Here is a 23,110-nt window from a genome sequence, read left to right as displayed (position 1 = left end):
AGAAAAATACATTTACATTGAATAAAGAAGGTGATAAGCTAATTAAATAGCGATAGTAAATGACCACTGAAGACACCAAAAAACAAACAGCAGCGAAGTCAGAGTCATTCATTACTAGGACTGAACAAGGTTAGCCATGATTTCATTTTTAAGAGTGTAGGTTAAGTTGTTCGTTACCATCCTGACCACTTGCCTAACAGGGTACTTGATAGGAACTGCATATATTAACAGTCAACTTTACCACCCCCAAAACATGCTTCTTCCAGGTTTGCTTGTGGTATGCAAACATGATTCTCACCTCATTAGAGAGGGGAAACTAAATGATCAGTAGGCAGAAACCTGTGGGTACAGCATAATACCTATAGGAATGTAAAAGATCTTTGCTTTGTTTCAAGTACCCAATATAATGTAGTGGCTGATAATAACCTATTACACAGCCATTTCTATGAGCTAGATAGTTGACTGGGAAACTGAAGGACAGCTCAGGATAGAAAAGGGACTTGTAAAAGCCTGTGCCTTTTTTGAAGATGTTTTTAGAGGCAAGTAAAGTTGACTGCAAAAGGAACAGACCAGAAGTCTAATGGCTGGCTGATAGTAATTCATTCTTGAAGAAGGGAAGGCTCACTACCAAATGATCATGACAAGTACTGTGATAGAGGTCTCGTGGGCGAAAGGAAGAATTAACCAGGAGAAGGTGAATAAAGTTTAATTATCAATGCATAGCTCTAGAGGGAATGATCATAAGACTTCATAGAGCCATCTTGTTAACATTGGTCATAGTCTCACCTCCATGCAAAATGCAACATGTGAGTGTTAAAAAAAAAAAAAAAAGGAAAGAGAGACAGAAAAACTGCATGCTTCCTTTTCTTTAGCTAAGAAATAAAAAAATAAATAAAAATAAAAATAAAAACATCCATAGTTTCTTAATTGATCTTTACCCAACCGAGAAAGCTTAGCATTCAAGATACTGTGAAGTCAACATCACTCCTTCCTTGACCCTTATCCTTATCACATTACCCTCAATTAACTTGGGGTATTATTGGCTGCTCCTCTTTTTAACTTTGCTATACTCAACTCTTCTCTGATCTACTTTGATATAACTTCTACAGTGATAGTCTCTAAGGAGTTTACATGATGTTAGAAAACATCTCCCAACATCCTCAATGGCAATGGGGAACTGCTGCTAAACATTCCATTTTTAAATAAGGAAACTGAGTCCTAGGAGTGTTATGACTCAATGGCAGATGAGCTAGAGGAGACTAAATTTTACAGCTGTCACTCCAATTAATCTTCTGGTTTAACTGAATCAATTTCAGAGGTTAAATAATTCAAATATTTAAGATGCAAAAAGAAAAGAAAATCTTGGAAAATAACATTATATTTCCAGAAAAAAACTGATAGTAAGTACATACATTTTACGGAGGAATGGCTCACACATTAAAAAGAAATTTAGATAAAAATGGCCCAAGCTTTACTGGTATATGATAGGAATGAATGAATAAACTCTCTGATCTTTAATCCAATTTAGTAATAGATGTCTAGATTCCTGGGACTTAGACCCAGCCCTAGGGAAAACTGTGAAGTAATAGATTTGCCTTTGGGGGCCCACCAGCATAACTCCCTTGCCTTTATTCTTACAATTCTATGTCTGGAATTGCATTTCCACTTGCCTGTTTATAAAAATTTATTGGCAAGAAAGAACTGAAGAAATTAATAAAGTAGTACGAAAAAGGTTCAATATATACTAGATTCAATAATTTTTTAGGTTTCTTCCTGCTATGATATTCTGATTTCACCACAGTCTATGCTATTTTCCATTCGACAGTTAAAGGAATTAGTATCTAATTATAAAATTTCAGGCCTGAGTGATTCAGGTGGAGGAGGCTTTACTTGCATTGCTAAAATATTACATTGGTAGCCAGCTTCTTTTGCCTACTCACAAAACCAACCTTAGTTCTAGATCTCATAACAGTACAACTTCCTAATAAATAATTGTACCCCCTTTCACCTAATTTTCCCCCTAAATCTGAGGAAATTACTGGCATACCTATCTCTGACATGAAAATGTAAGACAAGATAAATTTTAAGGAACAGAGACGTGAAAAAATAGAAATTGTGGTTAGAAAGCAAGATGGAGCAATAGTTGTTGACTTAGGTTTTCCCATCATGAAGGGTCTGCATGTTTTTGTCTAGGGTTACATAATGAAGTAATAAAGATTTTTAGAAGACTGCAATAGGAATCCCAAATAATCCTAAATCAAAGATTATCAGGAATTTTAAAAAGAATTCAACATCTTGAGGAAAAAAGCTGAGTTAAATAATGAGCTACTCTAAAAATTTTGGGAAAAGAGATGTAGATTAAGAATAATAAACTATGTGCATTTGGCTTACTAGTAAAATAAATAAGCCTATAAAAATTTGCAGTAAAAATATCAGTAGCCAGAAAACCAGAAATAGAAGAGAAAAGCTGAACAGTAATAGAGATATGGAGTAAGTGGTGGTAATTTACAATTAAATGCGTGTCAAATTTTATCTTTTATGGAGTTATACTGTTAAATATATATTCTTTCCCATTTCCCAACTCCTACTGCAGTTCTCAGAAATTTCACATAGAATTAAAAATTTTTCTGTAAATAATCTCATACTACCATCATTTTGTTGGGTTTTCTTTCTCTGAAATAGCTACCTAGTCCTGATAGTAATGCTTTCAGAAGAAAATGCCTGCTTCTTAACGCACTCATATGTAGTTCATTTTCTCCAAGTTTCTTTGACTGAGGTCCCTCGAGTTTATATTTGAGGTTGGAAATGAAAATAATTATGTACATGGGGCCAAAGACAATTGTGCTAAAATTATTAAGGACTTACTCTTATCTAGATTTACCCCAAATGTGCTAGTAAATTACATTACAGTGTGAGAAAAATGCAAAAGGCATGTTCTAAAGTTCCATTTAAGGAAATCAGCTTAGGCAGTATTTCCAAACACTAATGGAACATTTAAAATCAGACACTGCTTAAAATGATAAAGTAAATAAGTTAAAAATAGAAAAGCAAGTAATTTTTTAATTCACTTTGAGTGTAATCCCAAAGCCAGCTAAACTCTAAAGGATAAAATATAAATTTAAAGTTTTCTAATTTTTCTAGGTACATAAACATACATTGATATTCTATGGCCATTTTCCCTTTTTTACGTATGATCATGATACAAAAACTAGGATGTGAACAAAAATTAAAGAAAAAATAATTCATCTTATTAAAAAGTGAGCAAAGCGATAGTAGGTAGTGATACTGAACACAGGGCTGGCCACTGCTTAGGAAGCAGGCATACATGATGAATATTACCCTTGAAAGGGCCTTCTTAGTGATTTGGAAGGAATAAAAAATTTGCAGATTTCTTGGAAGATAAGAAAGTTTTGTGAGCATTAAAACCAATATCCAACCAGAAAAACAATTCTACCTCCCAAAATAAAATAAAGGGTATGTTTAAACCAGGAAATTCAGAAGTTGATAAATACTAAAACCGAACATTTTTACACTGCAATTAAGCTAATTTTGGGGCGTAGCCTTTGAATAAACTCTTATATTCACTGAAGCGATTTTTAGTGATTTCCTTCTAATCAAAATCTTGGAACCTACTTTCAAAGGGATGGGACATCCTTAAAATGAAGTCTTTTCCATAACTAAATCTTATTAAAAAGGAGCCAAGAGGAACTTGTCATATTCTCAAAGATGTTCATATTGATAACAAATTGTAGCAAGAGCCCGGGGCTTGTAAGAAACGCAGAAATATGTTACTTAGAATGTTCTTTTGATTTTTGCCTTAACTGGTATGTTTCTCTCTCCCATTAAGCAAAGAAGATAATTGTTTGGTGACAGATAATATAGTAGAAAATGATCATAGGAAAATGGAGAACCACAGCTCTACTGAGCTGGTTGAAATAGTCAGCACTATCTACCATAAGTAAATTAACCTAATAAAGACATGAACTGAAAGTGCGGGAACTCAGGCGCTCAGGTGGGGCCCCACTGGTAATTCTGCTGTGTTAATGTTTAAAATCTCTCACAGAGGACTAAGTTGAGAGAAATTGAAAATTTCAGTAGGTAGCAATGTTCATGGAGCTTTTCTCTTTATAACACTCCCCAGTCTGTTTCGGTCCACGATTTAATAAAGCAGCAGATATAACAGATTTGAGTTCCTGGGTACCTCGTGTGTTTAAAGATACTCCTAGCCGTGGTGTGACTGCCTCCAACATCTTTTCACCAATGCTATTACAAATAGGGCCTGTATTTTTGGGAGAGGATATAATTTATGGTGAATAGAACGAGGAAAAATGTTAGTCTATTTAAATATTTCATAAACATCTCTTTTCCTCCTTTCTCACTTTCTTTCACCTAGGCCCTCTGGGTGCCCATATCAGAATGACTGACCAAAGGGCAGTTGGCAGAAGGACCACTGTCCTAACAAAGGCCTTCAGACTCAGTGGAGAAAAAACAAGGTGCTTTGACCACCACTTATTGGGATGACAACACAGTCATCATCAATCAAAGTAGACTTATAGATTAAAGGTACAGATATTTCAACTGTTTTCAGCCCATGTAAAGATATCAAAACTCTTCTATTTTACATAACTGATCATAGAAATCTTTCTATATAAGATATTTTTCTGAGTCAATAATCAGTGGTATATAAAATGGGACCAGAAAATAACAAGACTCATACCATATGCAAAAAAAAAAAAAAAAAAAAAATCTGTCATTGCATTATTCTTCAAACACTTGTATTTTACTTAAATAAAATGTACAACCAAAACACTTAATTATAGCTCTAATATTTAAGGCTCCAAAATTGTCTAGATAATGAAGCCCAAATTACCTTCGGGGTGAGGGAAGTTGGTATGACAGTTCAAGGAAGGGACATGGCAGACATTTTCTTGGTGACATTCTTTATATGTATAGTTCCATTCTGCTTCTCTCAAAAACCAACCGACTCAGAACAGAAAACCAGATAAGCTAGCGGTGGCTGAGGGGCCATAGGATGTCATTGTTTTCACACCTCCCAAACTAAAAGTTAAAATAGGAATAACTTAAGATCACAGTGGCAATTTTGTTTCTTTTAAGAAAATCATGGAATTGAAAAGTTTGAAATTTATGTAAAAATTCAACTTGTAAAAATGAAAAAAAGCTTTCCTTATTTTTTGTAAATGTAGATATATATATTATATATACAATTAGTGAATTCTAGATGTCCCTTTAACATGTTAAATTTTCCTTTTAAAAAGAAAAAAATCATTGATAATTTAGAAAACAAACTTGCTTAAATTATAAAAGAACCATGTTTTCCTATTTCGGGTGATATATAACTTTTGTTATATTTTTGGCTACATGATTGGCTAGCACATTATATTCCATTTATTTAACATAATATAATTGAATACCTATACTTATTCACAAAATCTAAACTGTGCAAACTGCATATCTTTTGATGAACACACAATTAGATTCAGCATCTGAGGTTGCCTCAAACAGCTTTACAAATTTGTTATGCCTTAAGTAGAAACTTTAGCTGGGGCTAAGGGTGAGGGAAGAAAGGCATGAAGTAATATTAATATATTTCTAAGGTTGCTGAATTTATTTAAAAAACAAGTAGCAATGGATGTTACAAAAGTCAAAATTGTACAGCAATGCTAAATTTTGTATTATCACAGAAGTCATGTTTTTAGTTGTTGAACTTCAAACATAATCCCTATTAATCTGCTAGGAACCATGTGGGGAATACCTGTGGCTGAAGGACTCAACTTTTGAACTCTGGGTGTCACAGGGTGGCGGCGGGGGGGACAAACAAAAACACCACCACCCCATCCCTTGGAAAGAACATAAATTAAGATACCAATAAATGTATTATTTAATGTTTCATTTTTCTTAATATGTGCACCAAATACTACGCCACATGTGAGTGCTGGAATGCCATCTGAAATCAAGATTGAAATTAGTATAAAAATAAAATATTTCTATGACATAGAGCTGTAATGATACAAATAATTAATATATATCTGAGAATCTGCTGTGATCTACCTAGTCTTTATTTTTCTGTGTGTGTTTCAGGTTGACCTACTTCCTGGTTATTAGCTATAGCCAATATAATATATACTTTAAATAATGTATTGGTTTCACTAGCTGAAATTAAAGAAATCCAAAGGCACCCCGTTCTTGGTTACATGTGACTGTCTACCTGATGCTACTTAATTAACTAGACTGAGTCTCCTTTAAATGACTTACTGTTTGAATTTTGTGGAAATCCCGGCAAGGAGGACGGACCGTTCATTCCGGGGAGAAGGACTGGAGGAAGGCCGGGGAGTCCGGGGTAGGCTGCTGGCAGGCTGATGCCGTGGAGAGAACTGCTGTCCATCATGCCTGGCTGCTGTACCGCCAAGCCCAGCACGTCTGAAGCTTTCTTTATACGATCAAGTTCTTGCTGTGCCATCAGCTGCCGAACCGTGGTTGGAGCCAAGTAATCTTTCTCCCGATCGAGCTGACTGCCAACGGTCTCCCTCACTTTTGAAATGTGCTGTTTGGAGAAAATGTGATCTCTGATGGACAAGCGGGCAGAGTACTTCACCCCGCAGAGGGTACACTCTGGTTTGGTGCCTTCTGTTCCACCTTGATTGATCATGAAAGGCTTCCCTATGTTAATTTTAAATTTCTTTTCCTTTGCCCTTGCATTTTGGAACCACACTTGGACCACGCGTTTGGGCAGGCCAATCTCATTCCCTAACATTTCACATTCTTGCATGGTTGGAGTTCGGTAGTCACTAAAGCAAGCCTTGAGAACCTTGAGTTGAAGATTGCTCATTTGCGTTCGAAAACGCTTGTGACCCGGCCGATCATTACTTTTGGACTTAAAGGGATTGCTGGATCCGAATGGATTTGGGGAGCTCGGGTCCGCTATGCTGGACGTTTCGCTGCGGTCGGCGTTGTCATCCGGGTCATCCGTGATGTAAAAGCTTTGGTCGTGGTCGCCATCTTTGTCATTGAAATGGATGGACGGGCTTGTGAGAGAAAAGAGAAATTTGTCATCGCAGACCTCCGTGGTAGGTGTGGTTGCTGGTTTTGGCAGAGTATCCAGAGTTTTTGGCTCTTTGGGAGACAAAGCCGGTTTCACATCTCCGGAACTTCCTGTGGTGCTTTCCATTTCAGTGTTTCCCTCGTCTCCGGTGGTGGCGTCACTGATTGCCGTATTAATCGATGAAGTCTCATCAAAATCGGTTTTATTTTGATCATACCCAGCCTCAGCAGGAGGGGCATTTAAATTCTCTACATCCTCAGAACACTCTGCTTTAAAAGAAGAAGGGCTTAAAAGATTCTTCGGCGACAGCTCTGCTGTTTTACTAACAGGTGTTGACACTGTAGAAGCCAATTCATTCTCACTTGATAGATCAATTTTAGTTAATGGCAAAGATGGGTAATCAAAATAAATGTATTTCTGTGGGCTTTCTCCCCCATCTTCGGTGGATATTAAAGGACTTGGTGGCAAGCTGTAACCTGCCTGCTTTCCTTCATTCCAGTGCCGAGAGCGAATGTGGCTTTCTAAGGCCGACTTTGCTTTAAACAGGGCTCGGCAAAACGGACACCGTTTATGAGACTGTGCTGGACCCACCGCCCGGAACTGGCCTTTCCTCTCCCGCGCTCGTGTATTCTGGAACCAGACTTGCACGACCCTTTTTTTCAGCCCGACTTCGCGGGCAATATGATCAAGCATTTTTCTGGTAGGATTGGAATCTAGCAAGTATTTTTCATAGAGTATTTCCAGCTGTTCCGGGGTGATCGTGGTTCTCAAGCGTTTATCTCGGTGTTGGTCTTCACCGCTATTCCCTCCTTCTTTTTCACTGCAATTATTATCTTCTTTATCTTCTAGTTTCCTTTTTAGGGAAGCAGCAACCGTTGTAGGGGCTGTGGTGTGGGAGGAACTGGCCTGAGGGGGCATTTGAGTGAGGGAACTGCCCAGCAGTTGTCCAGTCATCAGCGGATTGTTGGGGTCGAATATCATGTAGGGCATGTCCATGGGCCTTTCCAAGAACGGAGAGTGAAGGAATTGGTTTTGAGCAGCAAGGAAGTGCATGTGCTGGTGTTCCTGCCAGAGTTCCAGAGTTGGGAAGGCAACTGTACACTGATCACATTGGTATTGTAGTAACTGTGGAGGTAGACTGTTCTGGAGAGACGTCATGGAAATTTGCAGTGGACTGGAAGGGACCGGTGTTTGAGAGGCCGAGGGAGGTCTTCCGATAAGCTGGGGTTGTTTTGGTGGCTGTGGCTGTGGCTGTGGCTGGGCTGTGGATGCCTGTGGTGGGTCCGAGGAAGTCGATGCTAATGGCAGGGCTGGTTTGGTGCCTTGAGAAGGGGGAGAGGGGTCACTCTGCTTTGGCTTTTCTGCGGGATATTCAGGTTTTGGAGAAGTCTTCTCAGGTTCTGGTTTGGGTGATGGAATCAGGGGGGTGCTGGTCCCAGAGCCAGAACTTGCTGCAGGGGCAGCAGCGTTTTTGGCTGCATCCGTTTGGCCAGACACTGTGCAATGCTTGTATACCACTTGATCAGTGGCATCCATGGAGTCTTCTGTTTGGCTTTCATCTTGGGCATCATCATCTTCATCCTTGTAACACTGCTTTTTCTGATGTGTAATCAAGTCAAAGATCCTGGGGAAAACCACATTGCACTTTTTACACTGGTACTGCATGTTGCTTGTTCGAATGTACCGTTCATTAGTGAGTTCTCTTTTTTCATTATCTTTTGTTTCTGCTTGATTCTCGTAACTCTTTCGTGCTTTCTGACGAGCATTCTGGAACCATACAACAATAACCCGGGTAGGCAGATTAAGAACAGTGGAGAGTTGTTCTATTTCATCATCTTTAGGGTAAGCGTTTGTGTCAAAAAAGTCTTGCAGAACCCTAAGCTGGTAGTCAGTAAATCTCGTTCTAGAAGACCTTTTACTGAATGATGCATCAGATTTGTAATGTTCTAAAGAAGTGGGCTGTGGATCAATTCTGATATCTTCTAAAACCGTTATAGGAGGGTTACTGAAGTTGTATGGTGAATCTTTATTTCTCTGTCGTTCCTTAAAAAGCGTATTTCGAAACCAGTGTTTGATAACTTTTTGGGAGAGGCCAGATTTCTCTGCCATTTCCTGGATCTGTTCTTCACTTGGAGAATTATTAATGTCAAAATAAGCCCTCAGGATTTTTAGCTGATCATCTGTAATTCTTGTCCGTGGGCGTTTGAACTGAGAATGTCTTAAGAAGTTGGGATCTAATCCGAGCTGCTGCTGGCAAAGTTGGGTGAGGTCTGCAGAGAGTGCGTCCATCTGTGGCAGCTGCAGGGCAAGCTGGGGAGGAAGCGCAGGATGTTGCACAGGTTGCATCATAATGGAAGGAAAGAGTGGCAGGTCCAGAGAAACCGGCAGTTGGACCTGTGGAGGAGCAGAAGGTGGAGGAGGTGGGGGAGGAGGAGGAGGAGGAGGAGGTGGTGGTGGTGGCGGGGGAGGAGTGGGTGGCGGAGCTTGCAGAGGAGTAGAAACCGTGTTGGAGATCTTTACAGGACCCATAGAAGAAGGCTGTGGAGGAGCTGGAGGCAATGGAGGAGGAGGAGGTGGCGGGGGCGGCGTTTCTGGAGAAGATGGAGAAATTGGATAAAGCTTGTCATAGGCCTCCCTATATTGACGAGCAAATTTTTCTAGCGCTCCATATGGGAAAAATTGCCCATGTACATGTTCTTGGTGACTCTTTAAAATAAGAACATTGGAAAACAATTTACCACATGTTCCACATTCTAGTTTGTCAGTGTTTTCGCCTTCACCACTTTTGCCCTTCTTCTGTACCTTCTGCCTGTTTTCGTTATACTGAATGACCAGTTCAAAACCGAAGTTTTCCAATAACGCTTTGGCAGCATTTCCTCTGGCCCCTGAAGCTATTCGGGGTGGTGGGATGGATGGTTCCAAGGATTTTTGCTTCTTTGTGTCTTTGCCTTCTTTGAGTCCTTCACCTTCACTTATAAATTCCTGCTTTGGTTTTTCTGGCTTTTCAGAAATATCTTCTGCCTCCTTATAAGACGGCACGTCCTTCATGATTTGGCAGTCTGCACTCACTATGTTACTTTGCTCTTGTTTCAATAATTTGCTTGCTTGCTGTTGCTGCTGCTGCTGTGGAGGTGGCGGCTGCTGCTGTTGTTTTTGAGGCTGCAGCTGGGGCTGTGTGGCTTGGTACTGTTGTGCTTGTTGCTGTAGTATCTGGAGTTGAGTTTGGCCAACGTGATGTTGGGTTTGAATCTGCTGCTTTAGGTCTTCAAGCAAGGAGCCAGCCATTCCTGTCATGCCAGGCATCCCAAATGTGGCAGAGCCTGGCAAGCCCAAATCTGGCCCCAAGCTGAACTCTGTCCCAGGTATATAAAATGGAAAGAGAAACTGAGGCTGCTGAAACTGCAGCAGTGCTTCTGGGGTCATAGGAAAATGAGGCAAAAAGGCTGGGTTTAGAAACTGAGGCTGAAAGAATGCGGCTTGCTGTTGTAATTCGTGCTGTAGTTGCATCTGAATTTGTGCTGGTGACTGTGATGGGTGATGTGTAGGTTGAGCAGAGATTAAATCAGGAGTTTGCTTTTTATTTAATTCTTTGGCATCTAAATGGGTATCTTTGCTGTTTACAGCTGCTAAACTTATGGAATCTAACATCCCCTGGCCAGGGCTGTTAACATTTGCTGCAATGCTGTGCCCACCAGCCACATGACCACCAGGCTCCAGCTTTGCAGCCCTAGCCTTTGTCTGGTGGAGCACAGACCTCATGTGGATTTCCAGTGTTGAGCTTTGGCTGTATGCAACATTGCAGATGCTGCACTTGTAGGGTTTGTTATCTGTGTTGCTGTTAGTTTCTTGTGGGACAGGACTGGAGGCTTCCTGCAAAACTTTTTTCAGCTTATGCAAGTGAGAAACTGAATTATAGTGGACCAAGAGAATGTTCTTTTGGGTGAATGACTCTTTACACACTGTACATTTATATGGACGAGATGGATCGAGGAATTTTTCCATCGTAAAATTGGGCCCTTTTCTAAAAGGTAAGGTCCGCTTTGGTTCAGAGCCCATGTCATCTGGGATAGAGCTACTATCACTTCCTACAGGACTTGCTTTCCCTTCGTGGTCCACCTCATACTCTCTCTCCATTTCCTGCTCTAGGCCATGGTCATCCTGGGCCATAGTTTCACTCTCTGCCCACAGTTCTCCATTCACGGGCAAGGAGGCATACAGCTGTTGAAGTTCAGCTTCGCTCAGTTCGGGGTGGCCTGCTTCCAAATGTTTTTTTAAAGCCTGGAATGTACGGAAACTGCGCTGGCAGAGGTTACACATTGTCGCAGCCCGAATTGCATGATACTGGGAATGTATCTGAAGCTTCTGCATAGTTTTGAAAGCCAAGCTACAATGGTTACAGCGATACTTATAGACGTGACGGTCAGAAACAGAGAGCGGTTGCCTTTTTTGCTGTTCGTTTAATTGATCTTGCAGTGTGTCAGGGATTTTCCCATCCTTACTGCTATTTTTATTCCATTCTGAGACTTCCAAGGGTTCTTTAGTTGGTTTCTGCTCCTCATTCTTTACTTCCACATTAGCCTTTGAATCCTCGAGACCTGCCATGCTTTTGTCATCCATTGGATTTTCACCTATTAGGAAAAAGCACAAACATCTCTCTTACAATAAGAAAACCTACTCCTTAAATATTAATTAGTATTATAAATAGGAGCCTCTAAAGGCTTCTACTTAACTAATTGTTTGAAGAAATGTTTACTGAGCAACTACTATGTGGCAAGCACTGGACTGGGTACTGGGGATATAAAGGCAAACAAGAAATCACCCCTGGCCTCAAGAAATTACAGAAAAGGGAAGAAAGCAAGTCAAAGGTCATTAGAGCTTGCTGCAATTAGTGTGATACTAAGGGCCATCCCTTGGTGTTCATGAATTAGATCACACAGAATTTTCCTGGGTGTCTGACACTTGGGTCCCCTGAGGTCACTTACAGATAACCAGACACAAAATATGCCTTGGAAAATATGGCTCTTTGAAATGGCATACATTTTTCACCCATGCTTAATGAAAATCTTTTGATAGTAATAATCTTTGGGCACCACCACAAACGCAATGCCCCTAAGCGTATTGTCCACAAGTCTTGATGATAAGATGGCATACCTGAATATTTCCCAGACCCCTCAGCTGTCACGGCTGCAGGCGTGTCCCGCTCTGATTTCTCAGAGGCAGCTGCTGGCAGTAGCATACTGTTTGGCATCATCACATCAGGGACAGGCACCTTTGAAAACCAAAGGGGTTTATGTTAAATGTACCCTAGAAATCACAAATTCCATCACATCTCTCTTTTCCTGGTAGCATATCCCACTTACATTTGTTTTTTCTTAGCCAAAGCAGGGATGTTTTGCAGATGTTACAGATAAATGCCACACCTTCACACTTTAGATCAATGCTGTGGCAATGTTGTATTATTATTATTATTATTATTATTATTATGGCTTAAAAGTTTCTGTAGGTTTATTTTTTTATAATGATAATGAAGCAAGTTTGAAATGCAAGGTACCCACTGGGGTTATTTGATGAACATTATAGATATAAAAAGAAGACTGCAAAATAATGTTCTTTACTAAGCTATGCCTCGTACCATATTTTTTTTCCAAGCAAAAGAGGTCACAAATGGGCCTTGAGTGTGACTACTGTAACACGAGCAATAACAGAGCTTTAATTAGCTCTGAAGAAATACATTTCTATAAACCAATAATTACAGATTTTATATTGATATTCCTAACACAGATTATGTCACACATGCATCAATACTTGGTATCCTTACTGTCATAAGCAGCTTCTCCACACAATCTGGAGACACACTGTGCAAATGCGTCAGATGCAGTTGGAGATGCATTTTGTTGCTGAGGACGTCCTGACAGAGAGGACAGCAGATGACCGGCTGCACTGAGTGTTGTGATAGGACGTGCATCTGGATACGACTTTGGTCCCTACTATTGTAGTTACAATAAGGACATTGATAGAACTGGAAAATATTGAATAAACATGGCCACTATTAGTTAATGCATTTCTTATTTGATACACAGTAGTTGTATTTTGGGGTTACATGTGATATTTTTGTACATGCTTACAATGTGTAATAATCAAATCAGGGTAACTGGGATATCCATCACCTCAGACATTCATTATTTCTTGTACTGAGACCATTCCAAATCTTCTCTTCTAGCTATTTCAACATGGTTAATGTATTCTGATGACTTTAGAACATCAGAGGTAATACCAAGAGTTAATTACGTTGCCAATTGCAATGTCTACATACATTTCAACAGCATGGAATCATTTGGGGCTTTAAAACTATCAGGAGCAATAAAAAATAAAGATTTACACAGTAAAGGGGAAAAAAAGTATTTACCTGTTCATGACAGAATTTATTGTCCTCTGTAGGTTTTGACCTTTTTGTTGCAACATCCTCCTCTTTTGCCAGCAGGAGTGGATGGGTACCCCCTGCCACACTAACTTTTAGTTCCTTCTCTGGTGTGATTATCCCTGATTCCCAAAAAGAATAAAACAATTCAATTTAAAAACACAATTTCAAAATGAGAAAAATTATGTTTTTCAAACAGTTGTGACTCTAAACACACTGAATCACAAAAAGAACCGACAAGCAGTTTTAAATAATGCTAATCTCAAAAGGCAGTAAGAACACTTCTTTTTGTCCACTGACTAAGTGGACTTTATAAATATATTTTAAAATGTACTCCTGTTTCATGTTTAGATAACCCTAGGTGGCCTTGAAAGATTCATCAATAACACATGCTCTCTAGTGTCTCAGAATGCCTTTACCACATTAAAGCAAATCTACTCCCTTTCACAAATACTAACTTAAAAAATCATTATTTCTACTAACATTTTATTACCTATCTCTTTTCTAAAATTCTTTGACACTTAAAATATTTCAACATTCTGAGAAGAGCTGACTGGTTATAATTCAGAAACTCAAATAATAATAATTTTATGTCATGAATGGATTTAAAAATGGAAAGGATTGTAAAATTAATCATATATATCTGCTGCTGCTATTAGTTGTTTACTCTTTGCTGTAGATATTTCAGCAGTTGGCTGTACATATAACATTTAGTACAAATCTCAAGAAGACAATGGTTTTATGAGGTTAATCCAAATATTTGGTGTTAAAAATGATTTCAGATTTTGCCTAGACCAGCAGTGTAATGTGTAGGAGCCTCATACACATCAAAGAAAAGAGTGCAATTCTAATTTCCCAATCTAACAGAAAATTCTTTCCAGCATCAATTTGCCCAATAATCTCCTCTGCAAGGCTAGATATTACAGCGACATTGGGTAGGCATGTCACATACATCTCACGACAAACACAAAACCTCATTTACCAGCCATTCCAATCTCATCATAGCATGGCATCATCTGACCTTTTTTCTGCTGTTTATTATGAGTATTTCTAATTTTAACTTTCAATTTTCACCATCTTCCAGTCAATTTGCAACTAAATTATTTCCAGGGTGAGGACACTATCACTGGACAACTGGGTGCAAATACATCTTGAAATGCAATGAAGCTAAACCATTGATTGCTATCAGACCCCGCGTAAATATGTAGTCCAGGCGTAATCTGATTGTATGCTGTGCATGAAGATTTATCTTGATTTTTTTTCAATCCACATACGGTTCATATAAATGAACAAATTGCACCTTATTGCAAAATAACTCAGTTTTAATTTAGAAATAAGGTCAAGGATGTTATGGAAACAAAGTAAAAATAAACAAAAAAAATATGTTCTATTTCAGCTGTGGATAGAGATGCATGTTTTATACCTTATAAGTAATTTCAGAAATTTCAAATTCAGAAAGAAATATAAAAGGAAGAGCGATTCCATGCAGATCAAAATTAAAATAGAATTTAAATTACATCATGACAATAATTTTATTCTCTTGGGGTTCATGGTAGATACAGAACTAATGCAAAGTTTTCATCAGATTATACTGATATTACTGATTTCTAGATTTACAAGCACTAGAATTTATTTGAGTTGGTACATTTGTCTTCATGTATATATATATATGTGTTGGAGAAATTTAGGTTATTTCTAGATATTTTTGAAACAATAATTTATGATATTTGAATTTGAATGAACTTAAATCCAAGAAAGACTGAAAAGTTTCATTACATTGATTTAAAAATGCCCAAGTATTTGATATCAAAAGATATGTCAAAATAAGAAAGTCATAATTCCTATTACCTTGTCATAATTAAGTCTGGAATCAAAAAATATATGTTTCTTTCTCAAAGCTGAATATACTTTGGAATATTGTTTTAGAAGTGTTAAAAAACAAACATTTAAGAAAACTATGATATTTTATATTTTCAAATAAAACTTACTGCTTAAAGTGTCAAACCAAGTTGTACAAAATCATTGCCATTTAAATCAACCAATGTCTATCAATTGCCTTCTCCTGTGAGATGTTTCTTTAAAAGTTCCCCCACTAATAAGTAAGAATATGTTTCCTTAGGAGAATAATACTCTGTCATATCCCCTTATCATTCTTTTGCGTACGTGGTGGAATTGGACATGACCAATAAGTCAATCCGGGTCCCTGTGCCATCAAAGACTGTCACACACAAGTTAAAAGAGAATTTCCATGACCTTGTTGCTTGCAGGCCCTTTGGATCATCAGTAATAGAATAAATCTTTCAGAAACTTATAAATCTATTAAATGTATAGCTATGGACTCATTTCCATAAGCATATATAATGTGTATTTTATTCTCATATTGAGACTGTCGGGGATCAAAAAATGTATTGATTTCAAGATCTGGAACATTTTACTAAGCCTACACACTGGTGGGCATAATGTATAATTAATACCATGTTTATTAAGAATATATTTATTTTATTTTTATGCTTATTAATATTCATCAAAAATATAATTGCTTTTGAATTTAGTGATGTTCTATGCTGTATCAAAAAAGTAAGAGTTAAGTTTTAGGGTCACTCTCACATGGCCATTGCAACAACTGTTGGCTATAGTATTCAATACAGTTATGTGTCACCCTCAAAATTTTTCTGGCTAATTAACTTAAACCATAATCTTAATATAAGCCAGGAGCCTCCTAAAGACCATTTTGTTTGAAATTACAAAGAAGTTATAAATAAAAGCTAGAACATCTACCATTAGCTAGGTATGTCAAAAATGCATGGCACTGATAGTAAGAGGAAGTAGAGAATATTGAGATGCGGTAACATGACGAAACAGACTCTGGAGGATGAGGCAAGTCATCAGGATTATTTGTAAAGATGAAGGATGTTACATTCTATGCGTGTATGCCTTTCTTACTCAAAGGGATACTATCTTAGATTTCATATTATGGCATCCCTGGTAAATTATGGAAAATCAACTCTGGGGTCTTTTTTCTAAGTTGTGTTATCCTGGAAATGCCTATTAAATAAGGGTCAATTAATTTGAGGAAGGTTTTAAGTTTTATGATTGCTTATAGTTTATGTCTGCAACTTTATTTGAAGTAAACCCTGTTGGTTACCCTAGATCAGAAAAAATTTTAAAATAGGATCCTAATTTATTTTGTGTTATTGAGGACAACACAATATTCTCAAAAAAAAAAAGTCATTTTCATTCATTTTAACTGAAAAATGAAGTCTAATTACAAATAAGCACTGCCAAATAGATGAAAAAAATGATTATGTTAGTTATGGGATTATTTAACTTGCATGAGATTGCTAATATAAAAAATGGCAAATTCATTTCAATGCAGATGCCGCCTTCTTAATAATTTTCAATCCCTAAAATACAGAAGGCTGTAAACGGTTTATACTCATAACAAGTAAGAAAAATCCAATAATGCACATGTACTCAAAGCAAATCTTAAAAAAAAATAAAACAAAGTACTGAGTTATTATTAATGAGTCAATGTATTTAATAAAGTTTGAATGCTATAAAACTTGGATATAACAGAAGATGTTATTCAACTCCAAATAATTATAAATTATAATTACCAGTACAGTATTCTTTCTAATGAGACTAGAATGAAAGGATAATTTTAATTGCAATAATGAAGGTTAATTTCCATCTTTCCTCATGTTTACTCCCTTATTAAAAAGTGGTCCCCTTAGCCAAGGCAGAGACATATTACATTTTCAATGCAAATGTATTAATCTGGATAAACTCTGTATTAATTCTTGTACTGCACAGAGCTATAATTTGGATTATAATTAATCTAAAGTGGCACTAGATTTAAATGACAATATAAATGAAGCATTAGAAGGCTTTTCTATTATGAATGAATATTCAACAAATATAACTTGCATATTGCCATGTCTCATTTTGAAAGCTCTACTCCTGCAGATTAATGTCAGCAACATAGCACAACAGCTTACACAAACATAGCCTTCCTAACATATGTTAATTCCTTCTTGTCTAAAAAATTCTATGTTCAAGTTGGGTCAAACTACCTTCCCATCTAACATATGAAGATAGTGATGAATTTGTAAGCTTGCTAGTATTTCTTTTACATTTATGACACATATAAAGAAAAACAATAAATATAAGTAGTTATTTAATCATTAGAAACACATACAAGAGAAAATCCATGTAATAATTTTTTAAACTTAGAGTTTTAAACTTAGAATTTTTAAATTCTAAAAGCGTTCAATTTAGAAGGCAGAAAACTTTGTTAAATGTTCATGTTAGTTGTCAATCACAAGAGCTGTCTTGAAGGCTGGAAGGTTTTAAAGCGAAATATTTGCATTTCAGCAACTGCTTTTATTTGGTCCTTGCTTAGAGCTTATTTTTTATCCCTATAGAAAAACCCAGGAAGGCATTTATATGAGGATACAATTTGTTTTAAATAACTACCATTACACAATTGTCTATATCCTCTCAAATGCCCAAGTCTTGTCTGGATGGTACAATTAGGTGCCCAAGGAAGAACAGTAATTCATCAGCCCATTAGGGAGTGATTGAGTCCACTACTTTTGCGGAGCAGTAAGTGGCACTGGTAAAGATAGAGCCTTGGCATCTGTGCTATGTTCCAAGCCAGATTATTTCCTCAATGGTAAAATTAGATCCATTTTTCTAGAGATTCCCAGAATCCATCCTTTATAAGGTACTAGATATTAGACATTTAAGACCTGGCATAATGTCATATACCTCGGGATTACATGGGCACTGAATTAACACAAATCAGATATCTCTGTTATACATTCTTCTGAAGAATGAGAAGGATATATTCCACAGTCTGTTTTGGTACTACTGATTGATACTGAAAGATGCCACTGAATACAGACAGAACTTTGCCCTCTCTGAACCAGGCAAGCAGCTAATTTGATAAGGTCCATCATAGAAAGTGAACAAACCACCTTGCTATTTCCAATCTTTTCCAAATAAAGTTTAGATGGTACTGTCTTTCACATTAACTTATCACTAGGTACTTGTAATTCCTCCTCAGTAACTGCAGGAGCCAGCTTACTAATATACAGCTATGGCTTCTTTTTACATTGCTTGCGGCTTAATACCAACTTTAGATCTTCTTTGTTTAAGTCAAATTAGAATCATATGTTAGACACTATATCCTAGGAGCAAATCTCAGTGACGCTTTTCTCACTGGCCTCCTGAAAGAAATTTAGTACTGAACAGTGTGGGGAGGGGAGCAGAGAGGCCCTTCAGATAATTTTTAAAAGGAATGCAAAACTTAGATATGCAAAGACTGAAGTACAAATGTGGGATGATTCAGGTTTAAATAAACGTGCATGTAAAAATGATATTTTTTGCACAACCCAATGTCCTCATAGTGAATACAAGCTCCTTTATATGCGGCTGTCACTGGAATTCAAGGAAAAGATAGATGACTACCTGAAACTAATAGGCTTGAACCCGTTTCAGCACTTCTTCTGCTTCAATGAGTCCAACATAATAAAACTAGGTATAGCGTGCAGCAAAAGTAGCCAATGTAATATTCATTGCAACCATAGATTTCCATCTCATACATACAAAGCATGGATGAAGTCATATATTTGCCAAATCAAACACAGAAAAAGCCTTAGGTATCCACACCAGATGCTGGCCTAGGGTTTGTTTGTGCACAAGTAAATGTCATGACACGAAGGTTTGTTTTCAAAGACAGTAGCTTTCATTACTGGGATTTGTCTATTCTAGAAGATCAAAATTACCCAGCACCTAATCCCTTTTCAATGATATTTCCTCTTTCTTAGGCTGAATCATCTGTAAACTTTTTCACTGGATTTTGTTTGAAATACCTCAAATAGATGCCCTAAAAAAGGGCAAATTCCTGAGTGTAAGTTGTAAAAAAGCAAGGAAAACTGCATTTATTTTTAGGGTTATGTGGTTTGGCGGGCGAATACATGTGACTGAATGACAAAATTCAAGTGATATCTAATCCTATGCTTATGAAAAATTAATATGCCATCAGAGGAATCACAAGTATAGCTAAGATTAATGAAAGGCGCTTAAAAAATTACAAGCACACAAACTGATTTGATTAAAAAATAATCTCACTGGTCGTCCTGTAATATTCTTCAACTTATCCACATCTATTCTGTCAGATGGTTATGATTAAAAATAGGTCAATGGGAGGCTACTGATAGAAATCACATGCAAAATGCACATGCAATGAATAGTAGTGGGAATGTTCAGACAGTTTAAAATGAATAAAAGCTTTTAATAAGTTTTGTGGGGTGGGGGAATCGTGAAGGAAGAGTTGATGGCAGGGAATGGGTATAGGGAAATGCCAAGGTGAAAGATTCGTGCATCTTACCAGAGTCTTTATTAGAGTTTTTGCCTTCACTATTGTCTCTCTCACTTGTGTCTTTTTCATCGTCCTCGGCCACTGCTGTAGGCTTAATAGCTCCTTCTGCCTCCTCACTTTGTTCTTCTATTAAGAAAGGCAGACCAATCAGTAGAACTGAAAATCTCCCAAAAATTCACACTGAAATAAACTAGGTGACCACTTGAAAACTTTGTTATTTATGAATCATCTACAGATATTCATACTCAAATGAGAACACAAATTTATGCAAAAGTCTATGCTGATCATGCTGACTGTACCAATGCAAATTTTGTATGTAAAGGATCTTCTTTTGTATCCATTGAGAGGATGGGTCTATACTAAATTAAAATAAATTCTTTTTAGTTTAGTACAGTTTAAGCTGAAACATATTTAAAAATTGGATATAAGGCAATTCTGTGATTTGAATAGTAGAACCTTGTAACAACATAAACTTACTGTTCCAGGGACTGGGATAGATGTCAGGAAAAAAAAACAGATTCTTAGAAAAAAAAATCTTAAATAATATAACAATGGGTTAAATATAAGACAGGTGTTACTCCTGCTTTCAGACCCCAGACCCCAAAGGAATTCTTTGGCATTTTTCTTAGAGTAAGATCTCAAAACTTCAGTTACATTGGGGATTTTTTTTTTCTTCTGTAGGGGGAGCTATACTGGGCGTAGGATATAACAAGGTATACTTCTATGACAACCATATCACCCCACACCTCATTCACGGGTTCACACCAGCTAGATTACATGGAAATCCTCATAGTAACTCAACCCTATTTAATTATTCTGTAAATCTTAGCTATGCCACTGCTGGTGGATTAATCTGTTTATGCAGTTAGCCTCTATGCTGGGGCTGTGTAGCACTAATCCGTGAAAGGCCCACTGTTCTCTTTCATCCTGCGATCATTTGTCTCTCACTGTGCTGATGTCACATTTTAATGAATTTTTAGCAATCTGAGTAATGCCAGATAACCAGGCTCGCAACTCCCCACAGCATGGCATGCTGTTTTCATTGCAGCACAAAAAATAAAAATCATATTCCCCTGTTCAGGTAGGAATTACATAAATTAGGAGAAGAAGGTAAAATGGGATTTGAAGCACCAGGCTGCTCAATTTCATAAAATCTTTAATGACCATATAAATTAACCCTGGAAAGGCAAAAGGTCACCGACACACATTTGCATACACTCTTCTATTTGCTTTTGATAAGCAGAGCTTTTATGCAGAGAACATGATACAATTAACCCTTCAATAACCATACAAAATGTTGCTATGGACATTTTAAGTGTCAAGCATTAACTGAAAATTACACACTGAATAAAATTTTCATTGCAAATGCTATAGTGATTGAAAGGGGAAATCGTGGCCCTCTCCACACCCCATGTTTTATTAATAACGTTCTGACAGCAGAATGAAATATCCACTGTCATATGTAGCAGCTGAGCACCAAAAAAAAAAAAAAAAAAAAATCTATTTAGGGCCTCACTTGCCAGCCATGCTCTACAACTGTGTGAGCAGGATAACAACAGAAGGCGACAGTTCTGGGCTCAATAGGAAACTCTAAAAAGCTAAAGGGAAAACAAGGACATTTAATACATTCAAAATAAGAGTTTGTTTCAACTGTGAGTCCTCAAAGGCACCATACAAATCCATTTATTCCATTTTTGCCCTTTGCCTCTGCACAAAAGCAGAGGGATGGCCCTTGTTTAGGGGGTCAATCATCTGAGGGTTTGAGGGAAGCTTCCCTTTCAGGCAAATACACTCAGAAATTTTACTTCAAGAAGAGAAAGAAACAACACCTCTTCTGACGCTAGCCTGCTTTCACCCGTCAGTGATAATTACTGATCAAACACAGGCTCCCTCCTCCCAGCACCAGGCCATGCTGGTAGGTAAAGTGGCTGGTGGCTGAGCTGAATTTGGGAGGCTGGAGGGCTGAGATCAACTGGATTGGGCTGTGTCCCTCCCAAGTCCACACACATGACATGATCTCTAGTTCGCGACCTATGACAGCTTGTGGCAATTACTTTTCAACTCATCCTGGGGAAGGGATGCAAGAATTCTTGGAGTAGATTTACTGGGCCTTTCCCCCAGGGCTGGAAAATAAAGTGTCAGAGTGCTACTGAGTGTCCTTATCTTGAGGGGACATAAAATTGTAAGGGCTATCGCAACTCACATTAATAAAACATTGTGTGTCAGGAGAAGAAAAAGAAAATTATGAAGGCACTAAAAGAAAAGCTAAAGTATATAATCTGGGTCTCATCAGACAGATTTTGCAGGGTCCTCTTCTTCATTTTCTGGTATGTGTTTTAAGTGTGAGAGAAATTCCCAGACATGTTCTTCTATACATCACTGTGGTGTCTGACCTCAGCCTGACCCTAGCAACAGTTTGAGAAATCTGAATGTGAACAAAGACTCTGTGTCAGCAGCAGGGAAAGATTGTGGGATAGACGCTCCCCATCAACTTAATCGCAAACAGCAGTTCTGAGGCCATAACTTTGCCCGGCTCCTCCAAGCCACAACTCATAACCTTTAGAGGTGGATTTGCCTGCAATGCCTCTGCTTCTGTGACTTCTTTCCCCTCTCTCTTTTCAGGTTCTTCCTTTGAAGTAGGCAGGCAATTAGCTCTAATGCTCAAGCAATTCAGACCTGTTTTGTGGTTTAGAAGGGGAAAGCTGTTTATTACAGGTAGGCTCTTTGGAGCCATAAGAACTTTGCAAATTTTTAATCATGCAAAAAATAATCAAAAGGTAACTTATACACACCATAAAGTTTCATAAAAGTCAGAATAAAAGGGCACTTTTATTCTCAAAGAGGGTTTTAGAAATAAATTTGACATTCATTGTATAAATAGACTTTAGAGTCAAGAGTATGAATGTGGAGAAACCACTTTTCTTTGGAAACCCTGTAGGTTAGAACTCGGGTTAAGGGAAGGAGTGGCTACATTCTAACTTTCAAGCACCACATATCCTCAGTTGTAAAATACTATGAAATGTAAGGGAAATATATATATAACACTAAATGTATTAAAAAGATACTGTAGAACTGAGGAAAATATATTACATAAAATTCCAAAATAAAGATGCCAAAGCGGTTTTCATTTTCGTCAATAAGCCTCTTCACTAATATATTACATGCAATAATAGTGAAAGTATTATATCATTTCGTGATACTGTTGTATTCAGCATAAGTATACATGTATACAGCATATGTATATGCC

At 37.6% G+C, this 23,110-nt stretch overlaps 1 protein-coding gene across 7 annotated transcripts in view; it reads right to left on the bottom strand.

The window, feature by feature from the left end:
- The window catches only part of ZFHX4 (zinc finger homeobox 4), a 187,218-nt gene that overhangs the window by 4,700 nt on the left and 159,408 nt on the right, over nt 1–23,110 (bottom strand). For 5 of the 7 annotated variants that reach the window (XM_063668921.1, XM_054499233.2, XM_063668918.1 and 2 more), the window contains exons 6-10: nt 19,873–19,989; nt 13,467–13,600; nt 12,879–13,079; nt 12,212–12,329; nt 6,274–11,688 (exon numbers count right to left, since the gene is read on the bottom strand). In XM_063668921.1, the coding sequence (XP_063524991.1) occupies nt 6,274–11,688; nt 12,212–12,329; nt 12,879–13,079; nt 13,467–13,600; nt 19,873–19,989 (5,985 nt within the window). The remainder of the gene's footprint in view (nt 1–6,273; nt 11,689–12,211; nt 12,330–12,878; nt 13,080–13,466; nt 13,601–19,872; nt 19,990–23,110) is intronic. The other 2 variants (XM_063668920.1, XM_063668923.1) reach the window with 2 other exon arrangements.

Source organism: Pongo pygmaeus, chromosome 7 (assembly GCF_028885625.2).
Source record: "Pongo pygmaeus isolate AG05252 chromosome 7, NHGRI_mPonPyg2-v2.0_pri, whole genome shotgun sequence".
NCBI classification, from domain to species: domain Eukaryota; kingdom Metazoa; phylum Chordata; class Mammalia; order Primates; family Hominidae; genus Pongo; species Pongo pygmaeus.
Note: the sequence above shows the minus strand (reverse complement) of the source record. Positions and strands in the feature narration are given on the sequence as shown.